Raw genomic sequence first — 16,593 nt, forward strand, 5'->3', positions numbered from 1 at the left:
TGTTACGAATTCTTTACATTTTAGCTTGAACATCATGATGTTGAGCTAATCTCTCCTGTCCTTGACACAGAAAAATACCTCTGTTCTTCAGAGCAGGGTCGACTCAACAGAAACTGAAGATTTGGACTAGCTTAGAAGAGACTATCTTCCCAGTGAAAATGGCAAGAAGAAAAAATAATTACATTTTTTCCGCCCTGGACTGCTAAGCAAATACACAGAAAATTCTTTCCAAGAAAGAACAATCATTAACAGATAAGGACCATTTATCTAGTGTGTTTACCAAATGGTTAAGAAAAAAATACAAAGGATAAGAATAAAAATTAACTATTATCACAATGCATGTTAACATAAGGGTTGAAATAGCACGTTGAAAAAAAGATTTTAATTTTTATTAAAAAAAAATTATTTGTTAATTAAATTAAAACGTGAAAAAAAAGAAGACGTTGTCTCTCAAGAAAAAATAAAGTTTTTATCCCCAAAAGCAAATCCATCACCGATGAAGGGATAGTGATGCTTTAGTAATTATTTGGAAATGCAATAGAGATTATTTATTGAAGTATTTTTTATTTAAAAAATATATTAAAATAGTAGTTAAAAAATATATTTTTGATATTAATATATTAAAATAAAAAAAACATAAAAAATAATATGAAACTAAAAGGTTTTTTAAAAACCAAAGCTATGTGGAAACAAGTTGGCAATGGGGCTCAGAATGTGTGCCCGGACGCGGTTTCGTTTTCTTTTCTCTTCCATTCGAGCTCTAAGCAGGGGGGAGCCTCTCTCTTCACTTCTTCTTCAACTTCTCTCGGTATGACTCATTTCATCCTGTATTTCTTCTACTTTGCTGATAGCTTGTATACAGTTATGTTAAGCCCCCATTAGGGACATAGGAAGCCGCCTGTTATGTTCAATTTATATTTATAAGAAATAGAACCGATGTTATTCATATCTCATCATTCTTCTTAGACTGAGTTACACTGAAAGATGAATATGAGTTTCTGAAGGTATCCTTTTTCCCCATGTGAAAAGATTCATCAGTAAGATCTGCTCGGTAATCAAGAATGAGCATGGGCAGCAATAGCTTGTAGGAAGCTGTAAGAAGCTAAGAGCTGGACCCAGGTGAAAAGTAGCAGATGGTAAAGCCATTGTTGCCGGGAGGGTGTTAGAACTCGGTAGTCCGGTAAAAACACCCAGCTGCAGCCAACTGCTGTTGTTAACCAATTAAAACCTGCACCTAAAATCCAAAAGAAAGCCCAGAACCCTGAATTGTTGGATCCAAACAATCCAGCTGAGCTAAGGATTATTAGCAGACGAGCCGATGCAATGAAGATGCCGTTAGAATCAAGCATCAACAGGATCAAACTAAATTCCACCAATGAGGATGAAAGAGCTGTATCCCTTCGTCCGGAGGAAAAGGAAGCTCGAGAAGATCGGACTTATGATCTAGGTTATCTGAAGAAACCTAAGTTTGCCCTTACAGGAAAGAAATTAACTGAAGTTCTCTAATAAATCAGATCTTTCACAGGAGCAAATAGAAGCGCTTCACGAAGCTTGGAATCACATCCGAGCAGGGACCCTTGATCCTGAACCAGTCAGGAAATTAGAGAAAATCATTTGTGACTATATTTTTATTTGACAAGCGGTAAACTAGAGCGAAGGGACTAAATCACGGGTTTTTCAAACATAAAGGACTAACCGATAATTAGGGTCAAAATCCAGGGACTAAGGGATAGTTTACTCTAATTCTAAGTTGTCCGTCACATATTGATAGAGATAGATCATTCACCTAATAAGGACTGCTTCATTTTGAAAGAAACACAGAAGGGAAACCACTCTGCACATGCATGGGTAGATTCCATCCCAGATGAAATTGCAGTTGTCAAATGCATGAAGCTTCATAAATAATAAAATGTTGCAAGATCAAGATTCAAAAGAGCTACACGAAAGCTAGAAGAACGTGGACAAAAATTTCAGACGCTTATGAATACTCAGTATGATTTTTTGTACATTGATGTTACAAACTTGAGAGACATGTATAATTCTCTCCACCCCTCCTCAAAAACTAGGAGAAACAAATATGATAACACTTCCGCTCCTTTTTCTATACGGTACAATATAACAAACGCCATTCAGGCTGAACAATGAGAAAATTGGTGCAATATCCACACATATCGGGCAAACCGTCCACACTGGGCCACATTCTTACCAATCCTGATGACACTCCAAGCCTTGCATTCATTTGCTTGGAGATGCAAATCTTGTCCGCTCTCGCTGCCGACTTGATGCTCGATCCCTTGGAGACGATGTTTTACTTCCCGAGCCTGCATGGCGTATCATCTCTGCAAACATAGCAAACAATATCTAAAATCATTGATGTCATGAGTGATTGCAAAATCTACCATGTTTTTTCTATTGGTTTGGAAGAGGGGGGGCAATATAATCAGTTATACTTTATCTCCGACAAGATGATTTAACGTGTATCTTGCCTTTCCACACTAGCTTTTAGACAGCATAGAAAACACTTGATAAGCTAATCCAAACACATTGATGGATGATGAAAATTCAGGCAGTGGTGACTGCAGTGCAGATGATTTCCCAAACAGTATCACTTGCAAGTACGTACATGAAACGGTAAAAGCATTGGAGTTGACAAAGGTGGGAACACTATGAATTAATTGGTATTTAAATAGATGGGGAACAGGAAGAAAACTACACCTCTCTTGCTCTCGAGCTCTTGGTCAAGCTCTTCTTTCCACTTCCTTTGTCTCACACTGTGAATAGCAAATCATCATACTTCAGATTATTTCACATCTGGAAGAGAATCAAGGAAGCTCTAAGGATGCAATCTATGGGCTAACCTTGGACTAGCTGTTTCTGGTTGATCATCAAGTGGAAGCGCTTTCCAATCATTTCCCCGAGGGGATGAATTGTCCTCGGAAGCTTGATCGCTTGCATTGCCAACATTAGATGCACGTTTATTACTCCCAGGACTTCTGGTGCTAACAGCATCAGTTGATGTAGATGGGCTTCCAACAGGGACTTGACTGGGTGACCTGCTTTTAGGAGGTAATTTCAAGTAATTTGGAGGAGTTTCATCACGTGAACTTCCACCAAAACTTGGAGAGCTAGGTGCATTCAAATTGTTGTAGAACTCTTCATATAAAGGTGTTTGCAGTTTCCTCAGTTCCAAAGCCTGAGAAATCAAATTGAAGTTAAATATTATGATGCAGTGAATCCAGATCTAAAACAGCACAAGGAAATGGCTAATCTTCAATATTAAAGATAAGCAGCAGAACCTTTTCAGCAAGAAAAGCTCTAATTTTTGACTCAGTAAGTGCCTCATTATCCTCAGAAAGCGATGCCCCACAGTAAGATGAAGCATTTTTGCCCCCCTGAACTGGTTCACCAGCGTCTGATTTTTTTCCTGCTTGTTCTAGTTCTGGATTCTCATCATATTTGCACCTCCACTCTCCAGAGAGCTCATATTTGGGATCAGAACTCTAAACAAGGCACGGTTTCCAATAAACTATATAACTTTGAAGCTGTTGCATGATTAAAAAGCTACACCAGCAATGATAATGATGTCAAAGCAGTTGCTCACCTTATTGAAGTCATTAGAAGTCAACAGAGGACCGAGCTTTACTTCACTTATAGAAAAATCATTGTCAATCTGACACATGTCATCATCACTGTTTTGTGTTTCCAATGCACCCTTACTTTCAGACAGTTTCTCAGGATCCATTGAGCAGCTCAGACTACCCAAATTACAGACATCCATCGTGTCATAGGCAGATGGCATTTGACTGGCAACAAAAAAATTATTACTTTTAGAAACATCTACAAGTAAAGCACGTACAATATGTCAATACGGAAAGGTAAAATATAGAAAGGTACTTACATGGTTTCAGGGTGAGTGTTATATGACTGCAAAGGAATTCCAGAAAGTTCCTGAAGGTAATAGTCTTCCATTAAAAACATGGAATGAGAGAATGCAGGAAAATCAGAGTACAGAATCAGGTCCAACTATACCGACCATGACCGGACTACGAGTAACATATTCAGATATGCCAATCTCCCCAGTAACAAATGGATGCTGCATTTAATGACAGTTTGAAATGTTGTTAAATATTAACCATCAATAAAAAATATGTATTAGAACAAAAAATATGCCACTACCTACAATGTGCTCAAATAAACAAAAGGCTACGAACATTAAAATCACCTGCAGCAATTTAGATGCCTCTGGCCTCATATTTGGTTCCCTGCATTAGAAATTACATGTGCCAACCATGTTCAGGAGGAAAACGAAATTAGTGGGCGTACTAATTGTATATGAGGGTTGAATGTTAAACTTAATTATTTTAAAGTAAAAATGCAACCTATAATTTTTTTTTATAGGATTTGAACTTATAAACTACCACAGCACTACCAAAGTATTTCAAATTAAGTGAGTTAAACCCCATAGGATGAAGCATCTAGGCCATTGTAATTTGCAAATTGATTTTGTTCAAAGAAGAAGAGAAAAGGAAACTTACTTGTGCAAGCACTTGAGCAGAAAATCTTTGGCCTCTGGAATGAGATGATTGGGGATTTCTGGATGAGACTTTGTCGACCCTATATAAAAGAGTGCTGCAACCTAACAGAAATGTTGCTAATCACAATATATTGGAAAGCACCTCATGGAATACTGTGTGTGTCTACACGCGAGCACTTGTTCAAAAGCTAGAAAATTAGGTACCTCTTGATATTGTTGGCTCCAAGGAGGCTTTCCAGTGGCCATCTCAATGACTGTGCATCCAACACTCCATATATCAGCAGAGCTAGGGAATTGTTTTATAGAATATCAGTAAGGTTCGGTTCTGTTAATTTAAGCAATGAAGAAAAAACTGCCAATTTGATCATGTTACTTATAGATGAAGAAGCAATTAGCTACATTATGCACAGATCAGAAAATACTAAAGTAAAATTCAAATACCATGACTTCATTTAAATTCTCCAAAGCTCCCATAAAAACCATGTAAGTTTTTGTGTATGGCACACGTGGCTGAAAAATTAGCTATAGAAGCTTCTGTATGAAATGGATCACAGAGATCAAGAACATAAGCTTTGCAACTACATCTTTTAAAATTTAAGCCACGCCATTTAATGTCAAATAGAACTTATTTTATGGCAGCATGGAAGGCAATTCCAAGACAATTTTGTTGGACCTTCTAATTTGAATTAAACCCCAGGAAGCCTCGGGATTCTTTTATTTTAAAAAACATTTGGCTTCTTCTATGGTAATAGCCATGTATGGCACTTTTTCTTCCTAGCCACACCTTTCTTCATGCCTCATTTTTTCCCACACCTTATAACTCACACAACTTATTTTCTGTTTCTTATGTAGTACAATGGATACGAGAAATAAATGGTACTTAGTTGTCCTTACAAGCTATGTCCCGTCTGCAGAATGACTTCAGGAGCCATCCAGTATGGTGTGCCCTTCATAGATTTGGCCCCTGAAACAGTAGCCTGCAGTGACAAGGGTCTAATTAGATGGATACACATATCAGAAGTGATATTTAGAAACACTTCCTACAGCATAGAGAACAAGGTAGGTGTAGTGTACAGTGGGGCAGACATGTGCATACCAACTCCACAACCTGTTTTGATGCACCAAAATCTGCAAGTTTGATGCATCCTTTATTATCTACAAGAATGTTTGCCCCCTGGGAGAAGATGAAGAAGACATGTCATTGTTCATAAATAAAAATGAGAAAAGGTCTAAAGACCTTTCCTCACATGTATCAGGGGAAGGAAATTAAAAATTCAAAGCTACCTTAATGTCCCTGTGCATAATTCCATTGTTGTGTAAATACTCCAACCCCAGCAATAATTGCTTGGTATAGGTTCTTATAACCTGCTCAAGTTAGCACACATGATTTTCCCTGAGTAACCTGATATGAACAAGCTCAATTGGCAAAGAGTCAAAGACTTACTGGCTCAGGGAAGGGTCCAAATTTCCCCAAAAGAGATGATATCGATCCACCTGGGACAAATTCAAGCAGAATATTTATGGTTTCCTCCTCCTGAACTACACCCAAATATCTCTGAGGACAAGAATAACTTGCAAAGTCAGAACTATGGTAGACTTCATCAATTCAAATGTTAAACAGAAGATCAGTCTCAATACTCACAACAATGTTGGGATGGGAGAGATTCTGTAGAAGCCTCACTTCTTCCTCAAGCTCTCTGATGTGAGCCTGCTTATAGCAACAATCAAGTGAATTCAGCCAAAAAATTCTAAAATCAACGTTGAGAGAAAGCCTATTACAATAACTACCATAATTACAACGTTTCTGCATGATTCTGGAATTATGAACTTCATATTATAGATCACTGACTCAGAATCTTTAGGTTCCCAAGTGCAAGAAAATTGGCCAAATTAAAGCTCCCTCACTCAAGTAGGCAAGACATCATATTATATGCTGGTTGATGTAATTTTCTGGTTTTCAGAAACCTAGTAAACACATTAATTCTTCATAGCAAAAAAAAAAAAAAAAACAGCATAAGACAGGAAAACAATCCTTCAGTATACAAAGAAGAGGATATAATCCTCTCCCCTTGTTCCTAATACAACTTAAAGCTAGCCACTTGTGTGCTACTCTTAAATACTTCCATGCTAAAGAAATGATATCGTAATGAGGAGGATCATGCATCAAATAGATTCCATTCTTCAGAGAATTTAAAATAATCAAAATGAGCCAGATACGAGTAATTGTTTTAGATTCATACCTGAGCTTTCTCTCTTGTAGCTCCATTAGCTGCAATCGAAACCTAAGAAAAAACAAAGCAAAAAAGCATCAGAGTTACACCCAAACCAACATTTTTTATAACTGAAAGAAGACTTTCGGAAGTGAAATGAACATAAACACAGAGACCACCAACAACAATCAAAATACTGAAAAGCAACAGACTCCATCCCAACTGTAAATCACTCACTACCCAATTAAGAAATATGAAAAACCAGACCCACAATTATGAAACAAATACTAATCAACTAAAAATCAAAAATAAGTGTGAAAGAGCAATCAAAACTTGAAAGTCTCCAAAACCCAATTCAGCACCAAACCCCAACCCATAGCCCAAAAAATCATACCTTAAATCTTAAATCAACAAAACCCCATTTCAAATTCGGTCCCCAAAACCCAAAATTCAACAAAAACACACTTAAAAGATCAAGAACTCAAAAACCCACACTAAAAACCAAAAACTATCCAAAAACCTATTTCAAGAAACACACTGAAAACTCAAAAAAAATAAAACAAAAACCAGATAGAATCAAGAGAAAGGCAACCTGCTTTATTGCTAAAAGCTCTCCGGAATCAGAGTTCATGCCCATATAAACATGCCCAAATGCACCACAACCAATTAACTCCCCTTTACGGTACCGGATCGGAGGAGGCATTGGAGGTGAAGATGGTGAAGTGGGTTTGCTAAAGATCCTTGATTTACGAACGCAAGAATTGAACTTGTCAACCAATGTTGAAGTTAATGGATTCATTGAACTGAAGTAATTACTTTCTTGATTGGGATTATCAGGATCATGATGATCTTGAGGGGGTGTACGGAATGCTAATGATCTCCTAAAGAAGTCTTGCATTATGACATAAAGAGAGACAGAGAGAAAAAGAGTGTGATTGATGGAGTTAATGGAGGGTGTTTCTTTCCATCCATTAGTGAGTGGGGGATGGGAAAGGAGGGAAAAGTTGGGGGAGATTTGTGATTTGAAAAATACGAAAATGACATGGATTTAGTATAAAGAGATTTTTTAAAAAGCAAAATACATTTTGCACCCAATAGTTTTGTAAATTTACAATTACCTGCTATAATTTAAAAACATTATCATTTATATCTTGGGTCAACAAAAAAATTTCAAATCTAACAAAATAAACAAATTGACTATATATATATATATATATACCCATATAAATCAATTACATAAAATTTCTCTTTTCAAACACTTGAAAGGCATGGAAGTCTTGTTTTGAGCATGTTGAACTTGGGGTTTGTATGTGTTTATTAAATTCTAGAAAATGTGATGCAAGGAGGTGTTTAATAATAATAATAATAATAATAATAATAATAATAACGGCAGAGATTGATGAAGATGAAGTGTGCATTTTATCAGAATTAAGAAAATACCTTTTGGAACTGATTTTTTTTGTGGTTTAAGAACATTCTTCAATTTATGGGATTTGTGTTGAGATGGGGGAATTATGAAATTATGGTTGATTTTGTATTATAGACAAAGTGTTCAATGAAATATTAAATTTTAGTTCTTTTATAATTTTTCAGTGAAGTTATAATATTAATTTTGATGGAAAATTTTAGTATGAATATTGCAAGGATTTTTTAGTTATTAAATGAAAAATAATAATAATTTCATAAAATAATTAAATTTTTTTTGTTGATTTTCTTAGCTAGAATTTTTAAGTGTTAACTGATGTATAGAGTTCATTATATAAATGCTAATTTTTCAAATTATAGTGATTATAATTATAATATGGACCGAATTACAAGATGTCAAGGGCAATTTTTTTTTTTTAAATATCAATCTAATATCTAACGTATAACAAGTTTGTCTAATTTATATCAAATTAAAATTTTTTTAATATAGTTATTAGACTAAGCTTGAAGCTCGACTCTACTGAGTTTACTAGATGTACTAAAGTTTATCCTAAAATAACATTTTTGTAGAATAAAAAATTCTTTAAACTTAACCGAACAAGTGTCATCCAAGTTTGACTTAATTAATTAAATAGCAGGTTAATGTATTAGGTAATTCAAATTTTACCAGGCCAACATCCGCTCTAATTAAAAAAAAAAAAAAAAAAAACTTGACCCAAGCCTCCCTTCAAATTTTTAACCAGGAAAATTTAAAACACTTGACTTTAAAATTTGCACATCGATTTCCTTCACGCAAAATATGAGCAATAGGCACCTGTAAATTTCTCCCTTCAAATTCCGCTTTTAAATATATTTTTTTTCATAGTTTTCAGATCTGGTCGAGTTTAAAATCCAGGTTTTAAATTTTAATCAAGTCAATGAGTCAATCAGGTTAATTTTTTTTAAATTAAAATAATATCGTTTTAGGTTAAAAAAAAAAGTCAACAAGTTGTAAACGAGTTTTTAATTGGATTAACTAGGTCACACCGAGTTTTTTTTTTATCTTATTTTTTCTTCAACTCAGCCGGTTTAGTCCTGTGTCAGCCCGGTCCCGGGCCAGGTTTCAAAACTATACTTTTATTTTCTTTTTCTTTTTTTTATGTATTGCATTCACAACTAGCCCCTCATAACACCCAAAAAAAAAAAACTCTTTGGCTTGGTTACATCTGCAATAGAAGCTTGAATATTATGATTATCCATTTTTAGCCATTTTATTTACCAATCTTTTTTTTCTTAGAAATAATAATGTTTTTTGTGTTTGGAAAGACTGATTTTCGATGACAAATGACAAGTTAGAACTCCTTCAACCATTAATAAAAGTCACTTGGTGACTTGTATGCATTAATGAGAATTATTACATCATGCATTGGGCTCCATTGGGAATATCTTTGTCTCTTGACCATTTTTGTTGACATTGAGGATTTTTTTTTTGGTTTTCTCAAAAAAAAAAAAAATCTTATGAGCAGTTGTGCTAATTTATTGTTTGGCATATTGGAATAGAAGAAAATGAGCTTGAAATATTTGGATAAATCTTCAATACACCTTCTATCAGGCTTTAATCAGCTATCAACATCGCTTCTGCCAAGAGGGAAGAATTCAGCTGCTGCATGCATCATTTTAGCTATCCTTTTATCCGTTTATTATATATATATAATTGGAATTTAAATAACTAACCAAAAGATGCTTTTCTTCCATAATTAATATTTTATGTATAGTTAGTAATTAAATTTAACCAGACTTAAATGATTGATTCATTACACTCGGATCTAAATTTATAATTAGATTAAACTTAGTTTAATTGAAATAATTGATTCAAGAAACTCATGATGTGAAATTTAATTAGAATTGAGTTTTAAATTAAATTAAAAAAATATTGATTTTGTGAAATTTTATTGATTTGATTAAGTCGAATCAGCTAAACTTGATCGAGATTTCAATAAAGCTAACACTATTTTTTTATATAAAAAAAGAATAAAAATAATTGTACATTGGATAACTCAATGAGATAAGTTATTTTCTGAGACAATCCTCGAATACATATGATAATTATAATTCTATATCTTATTTAATACCAGATTGCTATTTCGGATGGCGCCTCAGCACAGGACATATACATTAGTGATCAGATTTCTATGGTTGAGCTTGTCAAAATCTTAGTACTTATGAACACTTTTGATTATATAATCCGAAACAACACAGCACTGCATGCTACAAGAAAATATATAGCAATTAATTTAATTTAATTTAATTTAATCGATGAGATGGTATTGTCTAGGGTCTTTGACACTAATCTTCCAATGACCATCGGGCAAGTTTGCATTCTTGGCTTTGCCTCTCCATTTCTTTATCCTTGCATCCATCTGCTTCGTGAGTCCACAGTATGGCTGCAATTTCTTTGGCATGGCGTCATAAACCTTCCACCACCTCTTGTGAGCCGAGTCGCTAGCAAAAATATGGCGATTCGCCATGTCCCAATTACAATCATAATCTTTATAGCATGCCCATGGCTTTAGTCCCAGGAAATGGATTGTGTAGGTGCCCTTCTCCATTTCATGTTTTGGATTGTCTTGTCTCTTGAAAATCTTGAGATAATTCAGTTTTACAGGCAACCGATGCCACCATGTAAAGACCTCGTTAAGAAAACCTTGATCACCTCCATTGTATGACATCAACCTCCTACTCTTTGACATCATGTCTTCGAACAAGCACGCTGATGGCTCAATCACCATGATCCCCGAGTTGAATAACACCTTGTCGTTTGGAGCTGCTGACAATTGCGGGTAAGCAAAGAATTTGTCGATGTTCTTGAGGATTATAAGATCAGCATCTATGAAAATGACTTTGTCATAATCTGTGAGTTGCCAGAGTCGGAGTTTGCTATAGTTCCATTCATTGTAAGAGTTTTTCCGAGCAAAGGGGCTCCGGATAGGCTGTATTTGCTTTGTCTTCCATCCGGCATCTCTGAGACCCTGTAGAGACTTCTGACTTAACGATGAGTCGTGGAGGAGGACAAGGTCGTTAGTAGAGTTGTTTTGTATTATGCTCTGAGCCAGTGCAATTGCTCCGCAGACATAAGCTTCGGAGGAATGGAGGACTGTTGCATAGGCAACCCTTTGATGATACAATTTGTGGTCATTGAGTTTTCTTCTTGTTGAATATTCTGCCATTTTATATCTCTGAATTTCTATGTTACCTGCATTTAACCCAAAAAAAAAAAAAAAATATATAATCAAATTCAAGAATTTTAATTATTAGTTTAACTTAATTTAATATGCCATGGGAGTATTTAATTGGGTTATTGGTATAAGAAAGTGTTGATTATTGCCTAAATATCACAGAAAATCTTAGAATGTTTCAGAAATAACCATCGATAATTACTAAAATCTCTCCAAATTAATATTACATGCGAAAGTGTGAATACTTTAAAATTCAACTAAAATAAACACCCTTTTCCATATATAGACACCTTCTTTAATCATTATGTAATATGCTATTTAACATCTAAAATTAAAATAAAAACATGGATCACGTTAATTGTTCTAATTATATGTATATATTCACAACTCAAATTTTCTTATTAGAAAAAGTTACCGAATATAAAATTACTAAACTATATTTGCTTGCATAGAGATATAGAATTTATATACAAATTAAGAGTTAAATTCATCTTAATTACTTTCTTTAAGTAAACATTAATTTAGACTTTTGAGAACAACATCAAGTGACGTCATAAATTAGATAGATTAACCGATACACAAGAGGTACAATAATTATACATGTCGTCATCGATAAGATTATTATTAGGTGATTTAATTAAAAAAATAATTAAAAAAATAAGTGCTGTTAGCTTAATGGACCCAATCTCTACTCAAACACGTAAAGTGACAGCTTAAAATATAATTTTCCAATTTCTTAATACGATGGCCATGAAAGGGTCACGGATTTGGGCTGCCTGACAACACACCAATATCCAATTTTCTAATTCCATGAACTCAGTACCATAAGGTTGTTGCCTATCTAGCTGTATCCTTTGATTTAATTAGAGGTTACCAAACTAATCAATGTGTTTTATATAGTTTAATTGAGCTAATTATAGCAATAAAAACACAGCTGAACTTTCCTGCCATGCTTGAAGAGATTTATTTTGGTGACATAATGGTTAAAAAGAGAGAGAGAGATGTTCATTAATTACTTGTGTATAATTTTTTTGGGTTTATGTCATTTATTAAAAATGAAATGCATAAATTATAGTGTTGACTAAGAGCCAACAACCCGATTAATTTCTATTTATTTTAGTTCATTTGCAGATTGATAAAAATATTCTATGTGAATGTAGTAAATTTTGAGATTTTATATATACTCTTGTAGCTAGAAGGGAATATTGCTGTGCTACTTCACCAATTTATCAAGAGGGACTTAATTTCTCTAGTTTTTTTTTATATATAATATTATTGCTAATTGAGAAAATTAATATTGGAAATTGACATTTTCATGAACATGGAGGAAAATTATATGTACTATTTGTTGGGTGAGGATATATATTAGGAATCTCTTTATTTTATATTTTCTTGATGTCATCAACATATAATTTTCTCCTAAGACGAATAATACAGAATAAAATCATGTCAGTGAACAAAAACATACCTGTCTCTCTATGAAGAGGAGCAATCTGGCATGACCCAACAGGCATTTGCACCTTCTGTCTGAGTCGCCTCAACTCGGGCTTGTACACCCAATATTCACCTAAATGAGTCATCAAATCATCACACCTAAATATCTCTTGCATGGGTCCACAAGACCCTATGAAAATAACAGACACCGTCCGATCATCACCACCCTCGGTCAATCCGTTGGCCACTACAAGGTTAGCCACCACCAAGTTCACTTGCAACCTAAACACATCCCTAATCCCTTGCTTTTGTGCTCCACTGCCACAAGGAACCCTAGCCACAATAACGTCTAGGTCACGGTAATCCTCTAGCCTAGGCATTGGGACCTCCGGGCATGATGGTTCGTGCCACCTCGCGTCTTCATCAATCCACTCCGGGAAGAAATTCTCCCATTTTAACTCCTTGGACACAGGCCTGAAATCCACGTTAACAGTCTCGACTTCTCCATGCATATGATCATATGCATGTTTGACATTATCATCGACATTTACAAAACCAATCTTGATTCTTTCGCTAAAGATTTTCCTCTCAATAAGATCATCGAACCATGATTTTTGGGTGTTGATCGACAAAGGTTTTTTATGGCGATGGACTACTGTTTGACGTCGGTGATCATCAAGCTCATGGTCTGGTTTTGGCTGGAAAGAGAATACTAGAAACGTCAGGGATATAGAGAGGAGTAAGAGAGAAGAAATGAAGAGTTTTTGACATGAATGCTTAGAGGAGGCCATTTTGATTGACCTAATCAGATATAATGTGTGCGTTTATATAGTCAAGGCTTTGAAGAATATTATTATATTCATCTCCAAATCAAATGAGTTTGGTGAGAAAGAGTGCATGGCTGCGCGTTTCTGCTGTAAATATTGTCCTCGTCTTAGAAAATTAAAGTAATTACAGTACTTGCTCCTATTAATTACGATGCCTTGGAAATAGCTTGGATATACGTGTGTGTGTGTGTGTGTGTTTTGATGTTGCTTTGTTAACGCTTGATTTTGATATGGGAGGAGTAAAAGTCTTTTTTTCAAATTTGCTAAAATTGGTCTTGTTCTTTTATTGCAATAAATTATATAGAAATGTAGCTCTTTGGTTGGCTGGTCTTACTCTTATATATAATTGTTAGATTTGGCTCGAGATATATCCAAAAAAAAAAATCTTGTTATTGGATTGTTAAGTTAACTTAAACTATATTTTTATTCAGAATTATATTAATTTTTTAATATATATAATTTATTTATTGACATTGATCAGTTTATGTCTATAATGGATTTAATTAATTAATCAGTTAATATTAAAATTAATTTAAATTAAACTCGACTCATGTTAGGTTATAATTGTTTTATAGGTTAATTTATCTAGTCATGCTAATTAAAATAAATAATGTATGAAATTACTTTTGACATGTTAATTATGATTTAATAAATCACCTCGTAAATAAAGATTTTATAGATCCATATCTCTTGCTTAACTTATAGTTATAACAAATATAGCATGTCAATGCGAAAATTAATTATATCAAGGCTAAATCGAACAACAAACAAGCCATGCATGTTTTCTTGAAATCTCTATAATAAATCTCGTAAAAACTGACTATCAAAAATAAATCAAACAAAAAAACATGATATGTAGATATATTTACATGATCATACAAATTTCTTTGAAATCTCATGTTTTCTTTAAAAAAAAAAAAAAAAAAAAAACTTAATTTTTTTAAAACATAAAAACAAACAAAAAAATTTTAAAAATCACATATTATCATAATCTAGTTTTTTAAAATATGTATCATCAATTCATTTTAGTTTCATGCCTTGTACTTAATTTATCTTGGTTAGTCACAATCAATCTCGCTAACTTTCCTTCATTGATAATACTACTCTTTTTTTTATTAAAAAAATTGAAAAAAAATAACTAAAATAGAATTATTTGAGTTTTCACTACTTAATTCTATCCAATGTCCAAGGCAGTATTCATATTAACCATCACGACTTCTCGCTTTGACTACTGTCCTTTTAGTAGACATTGATGGTATTCAAAAACCTGTTTCTGCTTCTCTACGTACGTACTGTGTGGATCAAACAGTATGTCATTTTCGGTGCCATTTTTCCTGCTTTTGCAGCTACAGGGTTGCATTTTTACATGATACAGGAAGTGGTATTCGTTGAAGAAGGGTTATACAACTATATACGGGTCTCATAAGCTAATTGCTCGACTTAGAAAAAAGTACTGTGTGCAGTCCATTTAATTCTAAAAAAGACTAATTCAAGCTAATGTCATGTTTCCTAGCGTATAGTGCCGGCAAAGGATTTGGGTTTTGGAGTTCTTTGGTAGGTAGATTAACATGAGTTTATCTTCTTAATTTAAAACGATGCTGTTTACTTTTTTAATAAAAAAATAATTCCTTAATTTTGATCTTATTATGATTCAAACCCGTTAGGTGATACAAGTTAATTTGATCAATTAATACATATTAAAATCAGTTTAAACTATTATCTAATTTATATTAAACTCTAAATCAATTGCAAGTTTGCTAGATTAATCGTTTTTTAAAGTTATTATTCGATGCACATGTATTCAAAGAAATTCCAATAATAGCTAGAAATTAAGGAAGGGAACCTATATATATATATATAAAAAATGAATGAACATGTTACCTATGACTAAGAGAAGATTGTCATCATGCATAGTTTGGTTTCATGGAAATTTAATTAATTAATCCCTCATAATTTTCTTTGAATTATTCCATCAGTTGAGTGTGTGTTTTTATATAATAATTCAGTTGTAATGCCATGGTGTCGTCTTTGACCCGTTACTTGTGGATATATATTCCTTTTCTTTTCTTTTTCTCCCCCATGGTTATTTTGATTATTCGAGCTAGCTAGGGTGGTGCATATATAAAATTATTCATACCGACTTCAAGAGTTATCCAAGAACAAATCAAATCAAAGCAAGAAATCGTGATGTAATTTATTTTTTCTTCTTGAGAATGATATTATTATTATCTTTTTAATAATGTTTTAAAAACCATCATTTAGTTAGTACAATCGTTTGACATTGTAGATGGTATAGGCGTGGAAGTCTGAAATTGGTCCTCCCTCTCTCTCTATCTTACCTTTTCAAATCAAGAAAAGGCTGGGGAGGGTCAATTTTTTTCAAAAAAAATATTAATGTGAATATTTGGTCAGCTTACGTGTACTTTAACTAATTTTATAAATCTTAAAGTTAATGATTATATAAATCTCAAGTAACTCTAGGATTTGTGAGATTCAAACCAGTGATTTATATGGAACAAACCTAAAACTTAACCAGTTGAATTATACCTCTCAAAGTTATACGAAGAGAGTCAATTTCTTGAACACTGAATTTTACAAATCACATTGCTATAAAATTATAATAATTTCAAAAGGAATAATGTTTTTTTTTTAATGATATTGTTATGCTTTTTTTTAATACAAAGGGTAGACTAAGATAAAACAACATGTTTTTTAACTTATATTCATTTGCTACAATTAGATCATATTAAACATCGAAATCAAGGTTTAAATTTTTTTTTTCTTATGATTGATTGAGAACATAACATTTTCAATAAGTCAATAATTAATGAATTCTATCCTTGCGTACCAAATCAACCCCACAAGAGCCACCCCAACATCCTTGTTAAAGAATAGCAATTAATTAGTGCGCCTGGATGATGACAAATTGAAGAGATTTATGTATGATT

The 16,593-nt window shown here is 33.5% G+C and overlaps 2 protein-coding genes across 2 annotated transcripts; both read right to left on the reverse strand.

The window, feature by feature from the left end:
- Positions 1-1,954: 1,954 nt before the first annotated feature.
- LOC118045025 (mitogen-activated protein kinase kinase kinase 2) lies at positions 1,955-7,747 on the reverse strand. The gene is made up of 17 exons (XM_035053515.2): positions 7,337-7,747; positions 6,775-6,816; positions 6,177-6,242; positions 5,979-6,089; positions 5,819-5,899; positions 5,631-5,708; positions 5,429-5,511; positions 4,739-4,820; positions 4,536-4,636; positions 4,223-4,262; positions 4,034-4,093; positions 3,899-3,948; positions 3,602-3,803; positions 3,297-3,500; positions 2,859-3,193; positions 2,716-2,771; positions 1,955-2,339 (listed from the first exon to the last, which is right to left on the reverse strand). The coding sequence occupies exons 1-17, from the start codon at positions 7,640-7,642 to the stop codon at positions 2,236-2,238; spliced, it is 2,001 nt and encodes a 666-aa protein (XP_034909406.1). The 5' UTR covers positions 7,643-7,747; the 3' UTR covers positions 1,955-2,235.
- Positions 7,748-10,178: 2,431 nt separating this feature from the next.
- LOC118045017 (putative UDP-glucuronate:xylan alpha-glucuronosyltransferase 5) lies at positions 10,179-13,631 on the reverse strand. The gene is made up of 2 exons (XM_035053503.2): positions 12,853-13,631; positions 10,179-11,401 (listed from the first exon to the last, which is right to left on the reverse strand). Exons 1-2 carry the CDS (start codon positions 13,607-13,609, stop codon positions 10,458-10,460), a joined length of 1,701 nt encoding a protein of 566 aa, XP_034909394.1. The 5' UTR covers positions 13,610-13,631; the 3' UTR covers positions 10,179-10,457.
- Positions 13,632-16,593: the final 2,962 nt, after the last annotated feature.

This window comes from Populus alba, chromosome 5 (assembly GCF_005239225.2).
Source record: "Populus alba chromosome 5, ASM523922v2, whole genome shotgun sequence".
Lineage (NCBI taxonomy): Eukaryota > Viridiplantae > Streptophyta > Magnoliopsida > Malpighiales > Salicaceae > Populus > Populus alba.

Excerpts from the sequence above, each read along its gene's own strand:
- LOC118045025 (XM_035053515.2), bottom strand. The coding sequence starts at position 7,642 with ATGCAAGACTTCTTTAGGAGATCATTAGCATTCCGTACACCCCCTCAA. Across the intron at positions 5,709-5,818 it reads TTATGCACAGGGACATTAAG|GGGGCAAACATTCTTGTAGA; the intron begins GTAGCTTTGAAT and ends ATCTTCTCCCAG. Across the intron at positions 3,804-3,898 it reads AACACTCACCCTGAAACCAT|TCAAATGCCATCTGCCTATG; the intron begins GTAAGTACCTTT and ends TTTTGTTGCCAG.
- LOC118045017 (XM_035053503.2), bottom strand. The coding sequence starts at position 13,609 with ATGGCCTCCTCTAAGCATTCATGTCAAAAACTCTTCATTTCTTCTCTC. Across the intron at positions 11,402-12,852 it reads TCCTCTTCATAGAGAGACAG|GTAACATAGAAATTCAGAGA; the intron begins GTATGTTTTTGT and ends GGTTAAATGCAG.